This window comes from Priapulus caudatus, unplaced genomic scaffold, assembly GCF_000485595.1.
Source record: "Priapulus caudatus unplaced genomic scaffold, Priapulus_caudatus-5.0.1 Scaffold879, whole genome shotgun sequence".
In the NCBI taxonomy this organism is placed as follows: domain Eukaryota; kingdom Metazoa; phylum Priapulida; class Priapulimorpha; order Priapulimorphida; family Priapulidae; genus Priapulus; species Priapulus caudatus.
The window spans coordinates 73691-92662 of record NW_014577940.1 but is presented as its reverse complement, the minus strand read 5'-3'; the positions used below and the strand labels follow the sequence as shown (position 1 = coordinate 92662).

The window sequence follows — 18972 nt, the reverse complement described above, 5'->3', positions numbered from 1 at the left end:
TGGGATGAGATACGATCGGGGGAAGAGAGAGACACGAGGGGCGGAGGAAACGGATTGGTGGCGAAAAGTCTGGAGAGAACCAAGGACGAAGAGAGGGAGGAGAGAAAGAAAAGCAGAGAGGCAGATGGGGAGCGAGGCAATACAGACGGAGAAGGTGACGAGAGAAAGAGATATAGAGACAGAGAACAACGAGACATGTTGAGAAAGACGGAGAGAATCGGAGGGAGAAGCAGCGACAGAGGTTGAGAGTGAGAGAGAGAGAGACGGGAAGACCCGAGACAGGGAGAGAGGACAGAAACGAGAGCGAGACGAGAAAGAGATTAGCGAGCGAGATGGCGAGAGGAGAGAGAGATGAAAGAGATGGAGATAGAGAGAGGAAGAGGAGAGGAAGCAGAGGATGCAGGAGAGATGAGAGAAGAGGAAGAAGAGCAGAGAGGAGGACGACCGAGATATGAGGGAGAGAGTGAGAAGATGAGAGTAGGACAGCTGAGCGAGAGATAGAGAAGATTGCCGAGAGAGAGATGCAAGAGAGAGAGTTAGAGACTTTATCGTGCAGTGAGCGACGAGAGAGAGGAAAGAACAGAGAAGAAGGAGACAAAAGAGCAAGAAAGACGAGAATGAGAGATGCAGAGAGAGATGACGATAGAGAGCAGATGAGAATAGACAGAGCAGCGGAGTTAGAGACAGAGAAGGCAGAGAGCAGAGGAGAGGCGCCGCCGAGATAGTCTCACACCACAAGTCTCACACACGCCGGCCACAGTACGACACAGCAAGATCGGTAGAGCGTAGTGTATATGTAGATGAGATGTGAGATGTTACGTAGCTTGCACGTACCATTGCCTCACTCGTGCCAGAGAGCGCATGTCGCGTTAGGACAGGACGTATGATCATCGTTAAGCACGTCGTCGGCAGGGATCGGTTCAGCCGCTCGCTAGGGGCCTCGTCCTGCGTCCCCTCCCCCGACGTCGTAGTATATGAGCGGGACAAGGCCGACACCAGACTGTCCAGCTGCTGGTCAAAGTGAGAGTGCATGTACACGTGCAGGTCTGTGCCTGGAAAACAAACAATTGGCAAAATAACTTGCTCTCTCCCTTTGAGATAACTTCGGGAAATCTCGCGTGTTTCCGTCAATATGGACAAATGGACAGAATGGAGCCGTCTGGTTATGACTTACTATAGGATGACCCCACCTGCTGCCTACGCTCACGTGGATTTGTTAAACTCCAGTAAAAACCTTAATGTTATTATTATACAGATTTTCATATGTTTTAGCTGGTTTGGCGGTATTATTACACACATATTTTCTCATCGTTATTATTGTGTTAAGCATCGACGGCGGCTAGCCGTCGACGCCGTCCACGCGCCTACTTTGGGGTTTCTATGGGTTCTCTCCACAGGCTTCACCCTCCCTCCCCGCTCGCTCCCCCGTCGAGGATGCTGAAAAGGCAAACTCTGCAGAAGGAAGCAGCTCAGTGTTGTCGGAGGCGTGATAGTTGGAGCATGCGTCCTATGCTATGGCTACCGTTAACATTTTCACGGGCTACACCATTACCGTAACTTGAGCTGACACTTAAAATCATGCAAACCAAATTGAAATTTTTACTGGTTAGTTAAACAAATTTAAACAAGTGCCGCAGTGCGACAGGGCTCATCTGGTGTCTGGTGTTCTGCTGATAAATCATTTGTGGCATAGCAAGACGTCCTATACATGTCTTTTTTATTCTTGTTTGACTTTCGTAGACAATTGAACAAATATATCTAGCTACACTTTCGCACCCACCTAATTGCTCTATGCTTGGCAGACACAGCTGTGCATTGGCAGGGTTGGCAGGCAACAATTATGATTAGAAGCATGCGCAGCCATGGGCTGCCCCGTGTTTTTGACTACCCACACGAGCATCACTGATTCAGCCTTTCAGGGTGCTTATAGACAGACTGCTTAGAAAATATGATTTAAGAGCGTAAACCTTGTTCAACAAACATTTGCCATTGCAATTAAACTGTGCCAACTGTAGCTCCACATTTCGCAGCGTATATGGCGCTCTATAATAGCAAAAGCAGTTCAGTCCTTTGTTAACAGTCAACAAAATCAATGTTTTTAAACCCTCCTCTGCAAGGGTCAAAGGTATCATCCCGCGACACTTACTATCGCTATTGTCACGCGGATAATAACATTTCATTTGGTCCTTTCAATAAAGCCATAAAAATGCTAGGTCACTGCTGAACACAACAAAAGTTCAATCGCTCTGTCCAGACCATGTCTCTCAGAAAATGTCTAAATCTGCCTGTTAGCCCTTTTCGCTAGCTTGCTGACTCCAATTTCGGCCCACATGTGATGGCTTTTCTTACCATGATGCTATACACCGACTATCGACGAGCCTAGGTCAGAGCCCATTTAGCATTTGTGCGCAATTCTGCATTCCTCCCTATTACCCTATTGTTTGAGGAGTGTTCCCCTTCTTTTACACCTCTTGACCTTTGACACCTTTGCCCCAGTTTCGAACATGCCCAACTCGTTTTCGGTATTACCCCCCCACGTCCGAATATCGTGAGCCGCTATGCGTCGAAGCGGTAAAGATTTTGTGCCCAACTGCTTGACGTGACGCTACGACGCGACAATCACCTGCGATTCTACAGCCTGCGACGGACTACGTTCAGCATAGCCCTAAAAAAGAATCCATTAACTTAATAGCAAACAAGTCGCTGGGTCAACCTATCTCTCCTTGTATGACACACTGGTTAATTAAACAAATTTAAAAAAGAATCCATTAACTTAATAGCAAACAAGTCGCTGGGTCAACCTATCTCTCCTTGTATGACCAGACTGTTATACAGATGTATATATTGCATCGTGTTCTTTTATGTTTTAGGGTAATCACACTTGTATGAAAATAATAAATTGTACTGACAATTATCCAACGGTGGTTGCAGTTTGTTCTAATTCGTCATTTGAAAATTATGCAGACTAATTTTGAATTTGACACAAAATGCATGCTTACACATATAATAATCAATACCTGCCACCTGCCAACATTATTATATTAATCGGGTCTCCAAACGATGCAATTATGTAAACAAAAGCCATGTATACATAAGACAGAAACGTCTTTATTACAGTAGCAATGCAAACTCAATACACTGACAGATTCTGTATTTCTAGCACAATTGATCCCAACCCAATTAACTACTGATCCCCAATCTCACTGTTCCTCCTATTCCCCCCAGTGTTCTAACGTACACAAAAGTGAATTGTAGGAATCATAGTAGGTGACACTACGATTTACGTCACGTTCGACGCGAGTGCAGTATCAAGTCGTCTACCACATTACACCTGATTTATCAATGTCCGAAAGACATGATCTTCTGCCGCAACCAATGTTTATGCTACGATGAACTGTACTGTTGTGACTGTGAAACAAGTATTAACAACGATAACTGTACGAGGCGGTCGAATACTTGCTAAAAGATTTAAAACTCGCAAAGAAAGCATGGCATTTACTTCACACTGGTAAAACCGCACACCGATTACGGAGAAGACGGAAGAGGAACGCACATGGAACTCGACATCAATCTACCGACACTGACGTTTATATACAATATGGCTGACAGCTACGCTCGCTCTCGCACACGTTAGTGGTGGGGCGGCCCGCCGACTCGCGAAAGTGCGAACAGGTGATCATAACATGGCCTGCGAAAATCGGCCGAGATCGTGACGAATTCGTAACAAAAGCTTACCAGCTGTAAGCGCACAGATACAAGCGAGCAGGTTAACATTGCTCACCGATCCCCCTGCGTGCCCACACACTCGCTGGTCAAGCACGAGGTTTGCAAAACGTGCACGTTTTTACCACAAACCCCAACCCGTTCTGGTTCCAGACCACACATTGCCACCGCATTCACTGTTCAATTTGCTGAGCAGCACCTCTGCACAGGCGTGCGCGGAAGGTGCGTGGCTGGGGACATGACAGGTGTCACATCTAATGATCTCGTCACGTCGCAGGGTCGATGATTTCCAGCCCCAACGACCCAGTATCGCCGCGGCAATGGCCGCCCTAGAATCGCCGTGGCGACGGACGATCCAGAATCGTGACGGCGACAGACGGCCGACGTGCGTCACAGATCAACCTGATCGCGTGCGCACGGCAGTAGAACAACGCTCCGACGTGAACAACAAGACATTCCAGAAGGACCGTGATTGCCTGAATGTTCAGCAGCAGACCAAACAACCAGGTTCGAACAACGAGCCGTTCCAGAAGGATCACGATCTTGCTCACACGGCTGCAGAAACAAACATCCTGATCCGAACAACAAGCTGTTTGGGAAGAATCACGATTGTGCACGGGCAGCGGAACAAACGTGATCCGAACAACGAGCCGTTCAGGAACAACCACGACCGCGCGCGACGCCCGGGCGGTGCTGGCTACATGATGGCGAGAGGAGGGTCCGTGCGCTCGCGTGATCAGAATCCCTCCTGGTACTGACGAGTCTCCATCTTCGCTGCGAGAATCTCTAGTTGTCGCTTGGCCTCACAGGCGGGGAAGTTAGACAGGTCATAGTACTGCGGGGCATTCTTCAACAACCTGAGGGAAGAGAGAAACCGTCGCAGACTGTGAGCTCGCTGCTAATGACGATCGACGATAGATAGAATAGAAACCTACGAATAAGTTTCCACGAATTAATTTGAACATGTTTATACGGAAAATGGGACCACACGCACGCACACAAACACACTTGCTCTTTGTCACTCTGCTGCGCATGCATGCACACATACGTACAAACTGAAAATGGGACCACACGTATGCGCACAAACACTTGCTCTCAAAGTCATTCTGCAGTGCACACACAGGCATGCATGCACGCACACACACACATATTAACTCTTGTAGACATTGCTGACTGCACTCATGCACTAACGCAGGTGCCCATACATACACACGCGCGCCCGCACGCACGTACAGCCCCCACACGGCGCGCGACCACCTACCACTCGGGCTTGACGTCGGACACCGTGCGTATGTAGTTCTTCGTCGTCAGCACAAACTCGTTGTAGAGCACCCACTCAGGCTTGTGGTCAAGACACGTCGACGGGTGCAGCTGCACCATCTGGTTATCCTTGACCGTCAGGTAGTGACCGGTACGCTCCAGATGCGCAACCTGTCAACATGATTACCGCTCAAGTTATATGTTCTGATTTTGGCAGATTTTGCACATGAAGTTTAGGAGGGTCTAATCAACAACTTCCAACAATAAAACCGTCTGTTGCAATTTGTTCCGGGTATTTCATATATTGACTGGACTATTAAGCAATAAATAAACAAACGTAATTCCGAGAATTATGTGAAGGAAACCTTGTACTGAAATTTGATTCGAATTTGTTGCGTAGTTTAATAGATGAAACAACATACGATTGTTCTTAGATCAATTCATTTTACAAGAGCTACTCATTATTTATTATGCGAGGAATGCGGGTGGGTGCTCAAATTGTTGGGAAAAGATTTTCTTTAAAGAGCCGACGACAGCAGTGTTTTAGGGCGCCATGATATCTGGTCCGGAATACCGTTCAAAACGTCCCTGCCACGCACCTGCATGAAGAAGCCGGAGACGAGCGCCTTGCGTATGTTGATGTAGTAGTCGCGGCTCGTGAACTCGGTGCTCGTGCGGCGCAGGTTGAAGCGGTCCATGATGCGCGACAGCTGTATGCGCACATTGTCGGCACTCTTCAGCGAGCGGTAGTTGATGAAGTTATCGTAGCACCACTGAACGTCCTCATGATCTACAGCAACACACAGCAACGTGGCGGTCAGCGTCATACGTCATACAACTACACGAGGCGTCTAATAGTTGTAATGCAATCTATTACAGGTAGGTCCCGTTTTACGACAGGGTTAGGTTCTAGTAACTGTAAAACAGGGTCGTAAAACAAGACCAAATTATAATGCAATTAAATGCTATCATTCCACCCACAATCCACCACGAAAAACAATACAAGCGCATATTGGGTGTTTGGACTCACAGGCATTGCTGCGATGTGTTATTGAGTTGCAATTTTTTTGTAATTTTGAATTTTTTATGTAATTTTGAAAAGGTCGTTAACATGGTTAATGTGAAAAGCCGTAAAATTGACCATCGTAAAACGGGATCTACTAGTGTATATAGTTCAATTATGGCATTATCTACATATAAAACTAAACAGTGTTATAAGTCATTAAACTATACAAGGTACCTAGTAGTTATAATACAATCTATAATATAGTTCAATTAGATCAGTATCTAGATATAAAATTAAACGTGGGGAATGGGTAGGCACTATGGGGTGTAGCTTCACTCTGTTAGTGTCTAGACTTATAATCGAACAGGGGCCGGGGTAGGCTGCTACTGCTGCTACTGTTACTACAACTGCTGCCACTGCTACTACTGCTGTTGCTGCTACTGTTACTACAACTGCTGCTGCTGCTACTGCTACTACTGCTACTACTGTTGCTGCTGCTACTACTACTACTAACTACTACTGACTACTAATTACTACTCACTCTGTTTGAACGCGTGGTAGACGTTGAGCAGCGTAAGATGGTCGCCATCGATGTGAGCAAAGCGCATCTTCGCCTCGTCCGCTTGCTTCCTCACCTCGTTAGGTCTCACAAAGCACTGCGGGACTAGTGTAAAGATGCCGGGTACGCGCCCGTTCCCGTTAGATTAGTACAGCGTCACACTAAAGAGAAGCTAGAGCGTCAGGCATGACGAGGAACTGATCTGGTCGGCTGTGTGTCGAATGCGCGCGTGCATGCGCTCGTGGGGTAGAGATGGCTGCTGAGCGGCGTCACGGAGCTAAAACTCCGCGCCACAGCTATGTCGTGCCTCGTACTTAATAGTAACGATGCACTAGTACGACTCGCTCGATACAGTGATATTGATATCCATTGCATCGAGTTTTGATGCCAAAATTTCTTATTTTCTGTTTAAATTTTAGATGGCATCGCATCAACGTCAGCGATAAATGCTCTGTGGGATCGAGACGATTTGTTTATTTTTGACGATTAAGTACTTTTTTGAACGTTTATCAGCAGCCTAGCTGAACCCCAGGTTAATCAATGATTAGGTTATATCTTTTACACACAATGGTGTTTATCAACAAAGTAAAAATTCTGAGAGGCACGTGGCAATAAACACCCAGCCGATTCATTTCAGTTCAAAATAACTCCAGTCAATCGAAGTCAATCCAGTAATTCCTGGAAACCCCCAGGAAACTCGCAAGAGCTGGAATCGGCCTGTCTTGGAAAATTAATGCATACTTTTCACGTAACAAACATGTGTGACCCTCTCGACGAAAAACCAGTTAATAGAGAGCAGAACATACGAGACACAAATACGAAAAGTGGTTGACATCACAACAGAAGTCACCAATGTCCTAATTCCTGCAGCAAGCATTCTAAATCCCCACGGTGTCATCAGCTTGAGTCGATCAGCACAGCCCCACTTACCTGACGTAGTCACCTATCCGATGCCGTCACCTACTCCCCATCCACCGCCCCCACCCGGTCACGCACCACGACAGTATGACCCCACCACCAAAATAGCATGCTGTCCCACCCACTCACACACGACACCGTTTTGCCACCCTGCGCTTCGCTCTGCTGGTGATGTCACACTCACTACCTCTTCCCGTCAACCAGTACCTGACAGCATAGCTGTGACGGAGAGAATCTCGTTGGAGCAGTTGTAATCACAGCTGGAGATGAGCATCTTCCCTAGCTGCGGGTCCAGCGGAAACTCGGCCATGATCGAACCTACCACAGAGAGATCACGTTATGTATGCAGCATGTAAGCAGCATTCCTTACTGCTTATCACACTGATCTATCTACCTACCACAGAGAGATCACGTTATGTATGCAGCATGTATGCAGCATTCCTTACTGCTTATCACACTGATCTATCTACCTACCACAGAGAGATCACGTTATGTATGCACCATGTAAGCAGCATTCCTTACTGCTTATCACACTGATCTATCTACCTACCACAGAGAGATCATGTTATGTATGCAGCATGTAAGCAGCATTCCTTACTGCTTATCACACTGATCTATCTACCTACCACAGAGAGATCATGTTGTATGCAGCAATGCTTTATGCAGCACTTCTTACGCTTATACACTGATCTATCTAATCCTAACCACAGAGAGATCACTGTTATGTATGCAGCATGTGACAGCATTCATACTGCTTATCCACACTGACTCTATCTACCTACCACAGAGAGATCACATTATGTAATGCACCATGTAAAAGACCACACTATACCCCGGTTACGGCGTCATCTCACAGCATCTATCCTCACCGATCCACAGAAGAATCAAGATTTATGTTGGGCAGCATGTGACACCAGCCACATTTCACACTATGACTGCTATCATAACTACGATACAGGACCCACTAAGCTACCACTATAGCCAACAATGAGAATCAACTCTCATGTCATGCAGGCATCGTACGACGAAGCCAAGATTACTGCTTCTCACAACGATCTATCTCACCACGGCCACCAACAGAGAGATGAACGTTATAGTAATGAGCATGTAATGCAGCATTCCTTACTAGCTTGATCACAGCTGATCTAATCTATCGCTACCACCACGAGAATCCACGATTAAATGTATGCAGCCATGTAGCAGCATTCCTTACTGCTATCACATCTGATACTATCTACCTACACGAGAGATCCACGATATGTATGCAGCATGTAGCAGCATCCCTCTACTTGGCTTATCACACTGGATCTATCTAACCTACCACAGAGAGATCAACCGTTATGTATTGCACCATGTACGCAGCATTCTTACGGTATCAACCTGATCTATCTAGCCTACCACAGAGAGATCACGTTACTGTATGCAGCATGTACGCAGCATCTTACTGGCTTATCACACTCATCTATCTACGGCGTACCACAGAGACGATCAACGTTATGTATCAGGCATGTAAGCAGCATTCAGCTTACTGCTTATCACATGATCTATCTACACCACCACAGAGAGATCACGTTATGTATGCAGGATGAGCAGACATTCACTTACTGCTTATCACACTGATCTACTACCTACCAGCAGAGAGCATCAGTTTAATGTATGCAGGGCATGTAATGAGCATTACCTTACTGCTTTCTCACACTGATGCTATGCTACGCACCACAGAGAGATCACGTTAGTATGCGCATGGTACAGCATTCCTTACTGCTTATCACACTGATCTATCTACCTACCAACAGAGAGATCCACGTTATGTATGCACATGTAAGCAGCATTCCTGTTACTGCTTATCACAGACTGATCCTATCTAACGCCTACCAAGGACATCACGTTATGTTACTGCAGGCAGTTACGCAGCATTCCTTACTGCTTATCACACTGATCTATCTGACCTACCAGCAGAGAGATCAAACGTTATGTCATGCAAGCATGTTAAGCAGGCATTCCTTACGGCCTTTCAGCCTGATCTATCTAGCCTACCGACAGAGAGATCACGTATGTATGCCAGCATGTAAGGAGCATCCTTACTGCTTATCAATCTGATCTAATCTACCTACCACCGAGAGAATCACGTTATGTAATGCAGCATGTAAGCAGCCATCGCTTACTGCTTATCACAGCTGTTCTAGTCTACTACCACAAGAGAGATCACGTTAATGTAAGCAGCATGTAGCAGCATTCTTAACCTGGCTTATCACAACTGATTCTATCTACCTACCACAGAGAGATTACGTTATTATGCCAGCATAAAGACATTCCTTTATGGCTTATCACACTGATCTATCTACTAGCCACAGAGAGATCACGTTATGATATGCAGCATGTAAGCAGCATTTCCTACTGCTTATCACAACTAATACTATGCTACTACCCGAGAGATCACGTTATGCTATGGCAGCATTAAGCGCATTCTTACTGCTTATCACACTGATCTACTCTACCTACCACAGAGAGATCAAGTTATGTAATGCCAGCATGTAAGCAGCGCATTCCGTTATGCTTTCAATCTGATCTATCTACCTACCAACAGAGAGATACGTTCTGTATGGCAGCATCGTAATCGGCATTCCGTATGCCTTATCACACTTGATACTATCTACCTACCACAGAGAGATCATAACTTTATGTATGCAGCAATGTAGGCGCATTCCTTACTGCTTATCACACTTGATCTATGCTAACCGCTACGACAGAGATCATGTTATGTATTTCAGCATGTACCAGCATTCCTTACTGCTTATCACCTGATCTATCTACCCTTACCAGCGAGAGATCAGTTATGTATGCAGCATGTGAAGCCAGATTCCTTACTGCTTATCGACACTGATCTATCTACCTCCCACAGAGAGATAACGTTAATGTATGGCGCAATGTAAGCAGCATTCCTTATGTGCTTATCACACTGATCTATCTACCTATCACAGAGAGATCAGTTATGTATGCAGGCAATGTACGCAAGATTCCTTACTGCTTAATCACACGATCCTATCTACCGCTACCACAGAGAGATTCCACGTTAATGTATGCCACATGTAAGCAGCATTGCTACTGCTTATTCACACGATCGTAATCTACCTAGCCACAGAGAGATCAACGTTATGATAATGACAGCATGTAAGCAGGCCAGTTCCTTCTGCTTATCACACTGATCTATCTACCTACGCCAGGAAGAGATCACGTATGTATCAGCATGTACCAGCATTCTACCTGTTTCACACTGATACTAGTCTACCTACCACAGAGAGATCACCGTTATGTCACTGCACAGTAGCAGCATTCCATTATCTGCTTATTCACACTGATCTATCTACCTACGCACAGAGAGATCACTTATGTATGCAGCAGGTACGCAGCATTCGCTTACTGCTTATCACACTGACTATCTACCTACCAGCAGAGAGATCAAAGTATGTATCCACATGTAAGCACCATTCTTCTGCTTATCACACTGATCTATCTACCTAGCACCAGAGACATCACGTTATGTTATGCAGCATGTAGCAGCATTGCTTATGTGCTTATCACCTGAATCTATCTAGCCTACCACAGAAGAGCTCATGTTATGTATCAGCAATGGTAAGGGCAGCATTACCTTACTGCTTATACAACATGATCTAAAATCTACCTGAACCACAAGAGAGATCGACGTTATGTATGCCGCGTAATGTAAGGCACATTCCTTACTTGCTTATACCTGATCTATCTACCTACCACAGAGACATACGTTATGTTATGCAGCATGTATGGCAAGCATTCCTTACTGCTTATCACGACTGATTATGCTATCCTACCACAGGAGATCATTATGTATGGCAGCATGTTATGCCAGCATTGCTTACTCGCTATCACAACTGATCTATCTACTACCACAGAGAAGCATCATGTATGTATGCAGGCATGTAGCCATTCCTTACTGCTTATCACACTGATCTATCTACCTACCACAGAGAAGATCACGTTAGTATCAGCAATGTAAGCAGCATGCTTACTGCTTATAACACTGATCTATCTACCTACCACAGAGAGATCAAACGTTTATTGTATCGCATTGCTTACTGCTATCTACACTGATGATACTACCGCTACCACAGAGAGATAGGTTATGTATGCAGCATGTAAGCACATTCTTAGTGCTTATCACCTGACTATCTAACCTACACAGAGACTCACGTTTATGTATTCAGCATGTATGCGGCATTCCTTACTGCTTATCAACTGATCTATCTAGCCTACCACAGAGAGATCACGTATGTATGCAGCATGTCAGCATTATCCTTACTAGCTTATCACACTGATCTATCTACCGTACCACAGAGAGAATCACGTATGTATGCAGCATGTAGTGAGCATATCCTTTACTGCTTATCACACTGATCTATCTACCTACCAAACAGAGAGATAGCGTTATTTTTAGCAGGCATGTAAGCAGCATTCTTACTGCTTATCACACGATCTATCTACCTACCACAGGATAAGAAAGGTCACGTTATGTATGCAGCATGTAAGCAGCATTCCCTTACTGCTTAATCAAACATTGATCTATCTCCCTCCACAGAGACATCACGTATGTATGCAGCATGTACAGCATTCCTTACTGCTTATCAGCACTGATCTATCTACCTACCACAAGAATGACGTTTATATGACAGCATGTATGCAGCATCCTTACTGCTTATCACACTCGATCTATCTACCTACCACAGAGAGATCAGCGTTATGTATGCAGCATGTACGCCAGCATTCCTTATGCTTATCACACTGATCTATCTACCTACCACAGAGAGATCACGTTATGTATGCACGATGTAAGCAGGGCATTCCTTATTGCTTATCACACTGATCTTATTCTACTACCACCGAGAGGATCACGGTTATGTATGCAGCATGTATGACACTTCCTTAATGCTTATCACACTGATTGGCTATCATACACCACCAGAGAGATCACGTTATGCTTATGTCACATGTAAGCAGCATTCCTACTGGCTATAACACTGATCTATCTAAACTACCAACACGAGAGATCACATATGGTTAATTGCTGTACCTGAATACTTTAATTCACTTAATTAAGTCAATTATTCGTAATTGTTTAACCCTAAATGCTGAGGATTGCAAAAGTGGCTTGTCTTAACACACGATTATGTCCCAGATAACGTGGTGCTGGTGAACTAGGGTCAAGCTGAAACTACTAGAGTGAAGTACGCCCATGTGGTGACAGCTCCCGCCAGCTGGATAACGAAAACATAGATATGAACGCATGCTTAACCGAGTTCAGTAGATCACCGCATGTCCGTTGATACGCTGCGCAAGTAGTTTTAGGCAACTCCACGCTCGCATACAGTGTGCCTCAGGAGCTACAGAGGGATAGAGTGAGAATGCGGTGGTGAGAGTGCATGACCACGACAGACGCGTCTACGATTTCACGTTATTTGGTGCCGGCTCGAAGTAGTCATTGTCGGCCAGCCATCGACTGTCGACAACAAGCAAGATTCTACGGGAATGCAGTGGTCGTGTTGGCTCGAGTTTTCTTCTATTAATCCTCTTCACCGCACAGCATCACATCACCGAGAGGACACACAGAGTCTATGCAATTATGTTACTAACAACGTGAACACATTGTGCTAGAAAAGCTATCTAGCAGAGCAGTGCACAAACGCTTAATCAGGACATTTTTATGATAGAGCATGAAAAATTTCTCAACAAAATGTTTCACCATCACGTAACAGCTCGTCTAGAAATATATACGGAAAATTACAGACACACAAGACCCAAACTGCCATTGAGCAGCAGAATAAGCACACATGCCCACGTGTAAGAATGTATTAACTGATTTTGAAGAGTAGATCGGTTTATTATGCTACATCGTACGGATGTGACGCTGCACACGCCACGCACACACCGCCTACTCACCAGGCGGCGGTCCATGATAAGCTCAAAGTGGTAGCAGGTCGTCAATGCCTAGCTTCTCAGCTGCAGCCACCACCTGTGCGGAGTTGGAGGTAGGATCTCTGGATACTGTGTTATCCTGCATCTCCCTGGCTGTAGGTCCTTCTCCCGTGTACAGCCTGAAGCACTTACCTACAGCAGAGGAGGAAGATGAGGGAGGAGGAAGGGAGAGGAGATTACACACTGTAACATGTGATGAGTTCAGTCAGCATGTTTCCGTGCCGTGTTTCATCTCTACACGTACACCTCTATTCATTCTCAAACGCCACCTCCACAACGACCGAATTGCGAAATGAGAATGCCAAACAGCACGGTGGACGCAATAATAACACGTTGTACACACATTAAAGTTACGCACACAGTCACTTTCATCTTACTTCATGGGTGTGAACACTGAAGAAACTGTTTAATCAACCTTTAAGTTTTAACCTTTAAGAAATTGCACAGTAATAGTACGTAGTAGCAAGATCCGCGTCCGTAGGCACTATCCGATGTATCTACACATCTTGATCACATGGTAGCGGGAGCCAGCACACGGCGTCAGGTGCAGCATCGAGGTGAGTGTGGGTACATACCGGGTCTTGTACGTCCGGCACGACCAGCCCTCTGCTGAGCACTCGCCTTCGATATCGGCGACACAAGTAGCGACTCCACCCTGATGCGTGGGTTGTAAACCTGCATGACAACGATAGCAACAACGTTAGAAGGTCGCTGATATTGCGTGCATGCACACTTACTCGAGAAAATGCAAACATACCCTCTTCCTGTTTAATCAAGTCAAATGGACTTAATGCGAACTTCAATTTAAAATGGCGAAATTGACTTCCCATTTCTACTATATATCCATACTGCTCTTTGAACATTTTTATCTGATCTGCTGTCTCTACAACTGCTTTGCCACTTGAAGACTGATCTGATTAACACAGATCCTGACAAGCTAGCAAAATGTTAGTCACATGTCAGTGCCATTCGATTGCAAGTTTTGTTACTGATCTTTCATTTTCTATACAGCACACTTACTCAATATTACCATTATTAGTATTAATAATAATTACTACTATCATAATAATAATTATTATTATTACAGTGTTCGAAATAAGGAAAAAATTTGCTTGTCTGACGGACAAGCTACAATATATTTTTGCTTGTCCTGCAAAATGTTTGCTTGTCCTGAACATAGAAATGTAGTAAATGTGTAATTAATACATTTAATGATCAAATAAAATTTTAGACCCAATATCTTACTTTTTAATTTTAATACAGTTCACTAACAGTTAAAAATTATAGGCACCAAACTTGAAAGAACATAAAGAAGCACAATTATTTATTTTAAGTTAGTACTTGTCTTAAAGTAACTATTGCGAGAGTTTTCCAGTGTTTTCCCCACTTTCATGATACCTACCGTTATTGCTTGAGTAACAGCAATTGTCTAGAGTAACGATAAAATGACTCAGAACGTTCGTATTCACCAAATCATGCACGATTACAATTTTACGTTCTGTTTATGTTTACCGTTGCCATCTCTCGGACTTTCTCGCGATAGCGCGAGACATCTATCATGGTGCAGTAATGCATATAGTCGCACCGCAGAAATAAGGTCAGAGTGTAACCACAGACATTCATACTAGCGTAACAGGAGTGTAGTACTAATGCCGCGTAAAGTCTGTTATTAGAGAAGCTTGTGGATTACCAGTCAGATAGTAACACGGGAATGACAATGACAGAAAGTGCTCGGAATTATTGACATAAAAACTAAATAATATTTACCGCACAGAATTGCACGCCCTTTTGTTTTAATTATGCACTTAGTTTAAAGGCGCCATTTGTGAGTTTGAGAGTCGGCATACGATAAAATTTATTGCTGGTATGATTTGGTCAAATCCATTTTTCTATGCTATAACTGCATAAAATCTTAGTGTTTTTAATGTTGGTGTAATCAGTGATATTTCCGCTGTCAGGTGAGACTATATTCAGCTATATTTAGTTTTTCTGAGCAAAAATCTCGCAATAGTAAGTTTAATAAAGTTGAAGCGATGGTAGAAAATGATGAAAAATTGCTCTAAAAAGTTGCTATAAAAAGCTGCTTGTCCAGCGGACAAGTTACTGGACAGGTCTACTTGTCCTCCGTGGAAATGGACAAGTGAAGACAAACGGATAGCCCTTATTTCGAACACTGTATTACTATTACTATTTTGCCAGAAAGTGTCTTCAAACACCACCTGACCTCTCTTATCCCTCGATCATATACTGTATGAACCATAAGTGCTACTAGCAATGACAGTGTCACCTACATCCCTCCCCATCACAAACACAACACCACTGCCACCACCACCACAGCGCAGCACCATCATCTCCACTCACCTTCTGTTTAGAGAAGCCCGGGTCGATGACAAACACGACTCCGTCAATGGTGAGCGACGTCTCGGCGATGTTCGTCGACACGACGCACTTCCGTCCGATGGCGCCGTTCGCCTTTTTCGGCGGCGCTGCCTCGAAGATGCGCTGCTGCAGGTTGGGAGGCAGCGTCGAGTATAGAGGGATGCAGCGCATCTCTCCTACGTCGGGCCCGAGGTTGTCCAGCTCACGCTTCATGCGCTTACACGCCTCCTCTATCTCCTACAGCACGGAAAACACGAGAGGCGTGAGGCAACGCGACACACGTGAGGAAACGTGACACATTTAATGTGTACCTTGGAATACTTTAATTCACTTAATTAGTAATTATGTAATTAGTTAACCCTAATGCTGAGGATTGCAAATGGCTGTCTTAACCACGATTATGTCCCAGATACTGGGTGTGGTGAACTAGGTCAAGTTGAAACTACTAGAGTGAAGTACGCCCGATGTGGGTGGACCTCCGCCAAGCTGCGATAACAAACACATAGATATGAACGCATGCTTACCGAGTTCAGTAAGATCACCCATGTCGTTGATCGCTGCCAAGTAGTTTAGCAACTCCAACGCTCGCATCAGTGTCTCAGGAGCTACAGAGGGATAGAGTGAGAATGCGGCGAGTGAGAGAGCATGACCACGAGCAGACGCGTCTACAGATGTTCACGTTTATTTGTCTCGCTCGAAGTTAGTCAATGTCGCCAGCATCGATGTTTCGACAACAAAGCAAGATTCTACGTGAATGCAGTGTGTTCGTTGCTCGAGTTTTCTTTATTAATCTCTTCACCGCAAGCATCACATCACCGAGAGACACACAGAGTCTATGCAATTATTTACTAACAACGTGAACACTTGTGCTAGAAAAGCTTACTAGCAGAGCAGTTGCACAAACCTAATACGACCATTTTATGATTAGAGCATGAAAAATTTCTCAACAAAATGTTTTCACATCACGTAAAACTGTCTAGAAATATATACGAAAATCTACAGACACAAAGACCCAAACTGCATTGACAGCAAATAAGCACACATGCCACGTGTAAGATGTTTAACGATTTGAAAGAAGTGATGGGTTTATTAATGGCTACATCGTCACGGTGACCGCTGCACGCACACACGCCTACTCACCAGGCGGGTCCATGAAGTCAAAGTGTACGAGGTCGTCAATGCCTAGCTTCTTCAGCTGCAGCACCACCGTGCCGAGGTTGGAGCGTAGGATCTCTGGATACGTGTTATCCTGCATCTCCTGCTTGTAGGCCTTCTCCGTGTACAGCCTGAAGCACTTACCTACAGCAGAGGAGGAAGATGAGGAGGAGGAAGAGGAAGAGGAGGATTACACACTGTACATGTGATGTCAAGTCAAGCATGTTTCCATGCCCGTGTTTCAATCTGTACACGTACACCTCTATTTTATTCTCAACCCACCTCACCGAATTGCGAAATGAGAATGCAAAACAGCACGGTGGGAATATTATAACACGTGTGTACACACATTAAAGTTACGCACCACAGTCCACTTTCATCTACTTCTGGTGGAACACTGAAGAAACTGTTTAATCAACCTTTAAGTTTTAACCTTTAACACGTTCAACGCTGCCTGGATTAACAATGCATCTACCGCCCTGTGCTGAGATTTTCGCGTTTTTACCGCTTAGTCACCTATTACACAAAATGTTTTTGGCAGGTTTAACTAGCTATAAAATTATTTATAATTAGTGGCTAGTACAATATAGATTTAAACTTACTCTCAGACATCGAAACAACACCGGAATCTATCACAGGTGATGTATCACATCAAATACAACTTTCAGACATAAAAACAACTTCACAAAACACGGCGGTCAAACGCCCTTTGGCGAGGTGAACTAAAAACATTACCTCAGTCCCAAAAACTCCCAAAATAACGTTCCAAACAACAGTAAAGTATTGTTTAAATTATGTCATCTACTACTGGGGTTTATACATTGACGCTGTATAGCCCCTAAGCGTATAGCCCCTGCCATCTATAGGAGAACATAGTAAACGTTCCAAATTTTTTTATTTTTTTAAATTTTTTTTTTGCCACGAGTATACTCGTGTTTCGCGGCCGTGCGTTTTGCAGGTTCGAACGAGTATACTCGTGTTTCGCGTTGAACGTGTTAAGAAATTGCACAGTAATAGTACGTAGTAGCAAGATCCGCGTCCGTAGGCACTATCCGATGTATCTACACATCTTGATCACATGGTAGCGGGAGCCAGCACACGGCGTCAGGTGCAGCATCGAGGTGAGTGTGGGTACATACCGGGTCTTGTACGTCCGGCACGACCAGCCCTCTGCTGAGCACTCGCCTTCGATATCGGCGACACAAGTAGCGACTCCACCCTGATGCGTGGGTTGTAAACCTGCATGACAACGAGAGCAACAACGTTAGAAGGTCACTGATATTGCGCGCATGCACACTTACTCGAGAAAATGCAAACATACCCTCTTCCTGTTTAATCAAGTCAAATGGACTTAATGCGAACTTCAATTTAAAATGGCGAAATTGACTTCCCATTTCTACTATATATCCATACTGCTCTTTGAACATTTTTATCTGATCTGCTGTCTCTACAACTGCTTTGCCACTTGAAGACTGATCTGATTAACACAGATCCTGACAAGCTAGCAAAATGTTAGTCACATGTCAGTGCCATTCGATTGCAAGTTTTGTTACTGATCTTTCATTTTCTATACAGCACACTTACTCAATATTACCATTATTAGTATTAATAATAATTACTACTATCATAATAATAATTATTATTATTACAGTGTTCGAAATAAGGAAAAAAATTTGCTTGTCTGACGGACAAGCTACAATATAATTTTGCTTGTCCTGCAAAATGTTTGCTTGTCCTGAACATAGAAATGTAGTAAATGTGTAATTAATACATTTAATGATCAAATAAAATTTTAGACCCAATATCTTACTTTGTAATTTTAATACAGTTCACTAACAGTTAAAAATTATAGGCACCAAACTTGAAAGAACATAAAGAAGCACAATTATTTATTTTAAGTTAGTACTTGTCTTAAAGTAACTATTGCGAGAGTTTTCCAGTGTTTTCCCCACTTTCATGATACCTA

General features: G+C 44.2%; 2 protein-coding genes across 2 annotated transcripts in view; one reads left to right on the top strand and one right to left on the bottom strand.

Annotated features, from left to right (window-relative positions):
• LOC106814180 (O-phosphoseryl-tRNA(Sec) selenium transferase-like) overlaps positions 1 to 1693 on the top strand; it is an 11443-nt gene extending 9750 nt beyond the window's left edge. The window contains exon 11 of the mRNA XM_014818477.1: positions 1434 to 1693. Coding sequence (XP_014673963.1) covers positions 1434 to 1490 — 57 coding nt within the window. The 3' untranslated portion in view covers positions 1491 to 1693. The remainder of the gene's footprint in view (positions 1 to 1433) is intronic.
• Positions 1694 to 3088: 1395 nt separating this feature from the next.
• The window catches only part of LOC106814175 (putative pre-mRNA-splicing factor ATP-dependent RNA helicase PRP1), a 26334-nt gene continuing 10450 nt past the window's right edge, over positions 3089 to 18972 (bottom strand). The window contains 8 exon segments of the mRNA XM_014818471.1: positions 3089 to 4580; positions 4985 to 5154; positions 5583 to 5773; positions 6531 to 6653; positions 7674 to 7784; positions 16376 to 16456; positions 16992 to 17150; positions 18146 to 18245. Of these exon segments, the coding sequence (XP_014673957.1) occupies positions 4460 to 4580; positions 4985 to 5154; positions 5583 to 5773; positions 6531 to 6653; positions 7674 to 7784; positions 16376 to 16456; positions 16992 to 17150; positions 18146 to 18245 (1056 nt within the window). The 3' untranslated portion in view covers positions 3089 to 4459.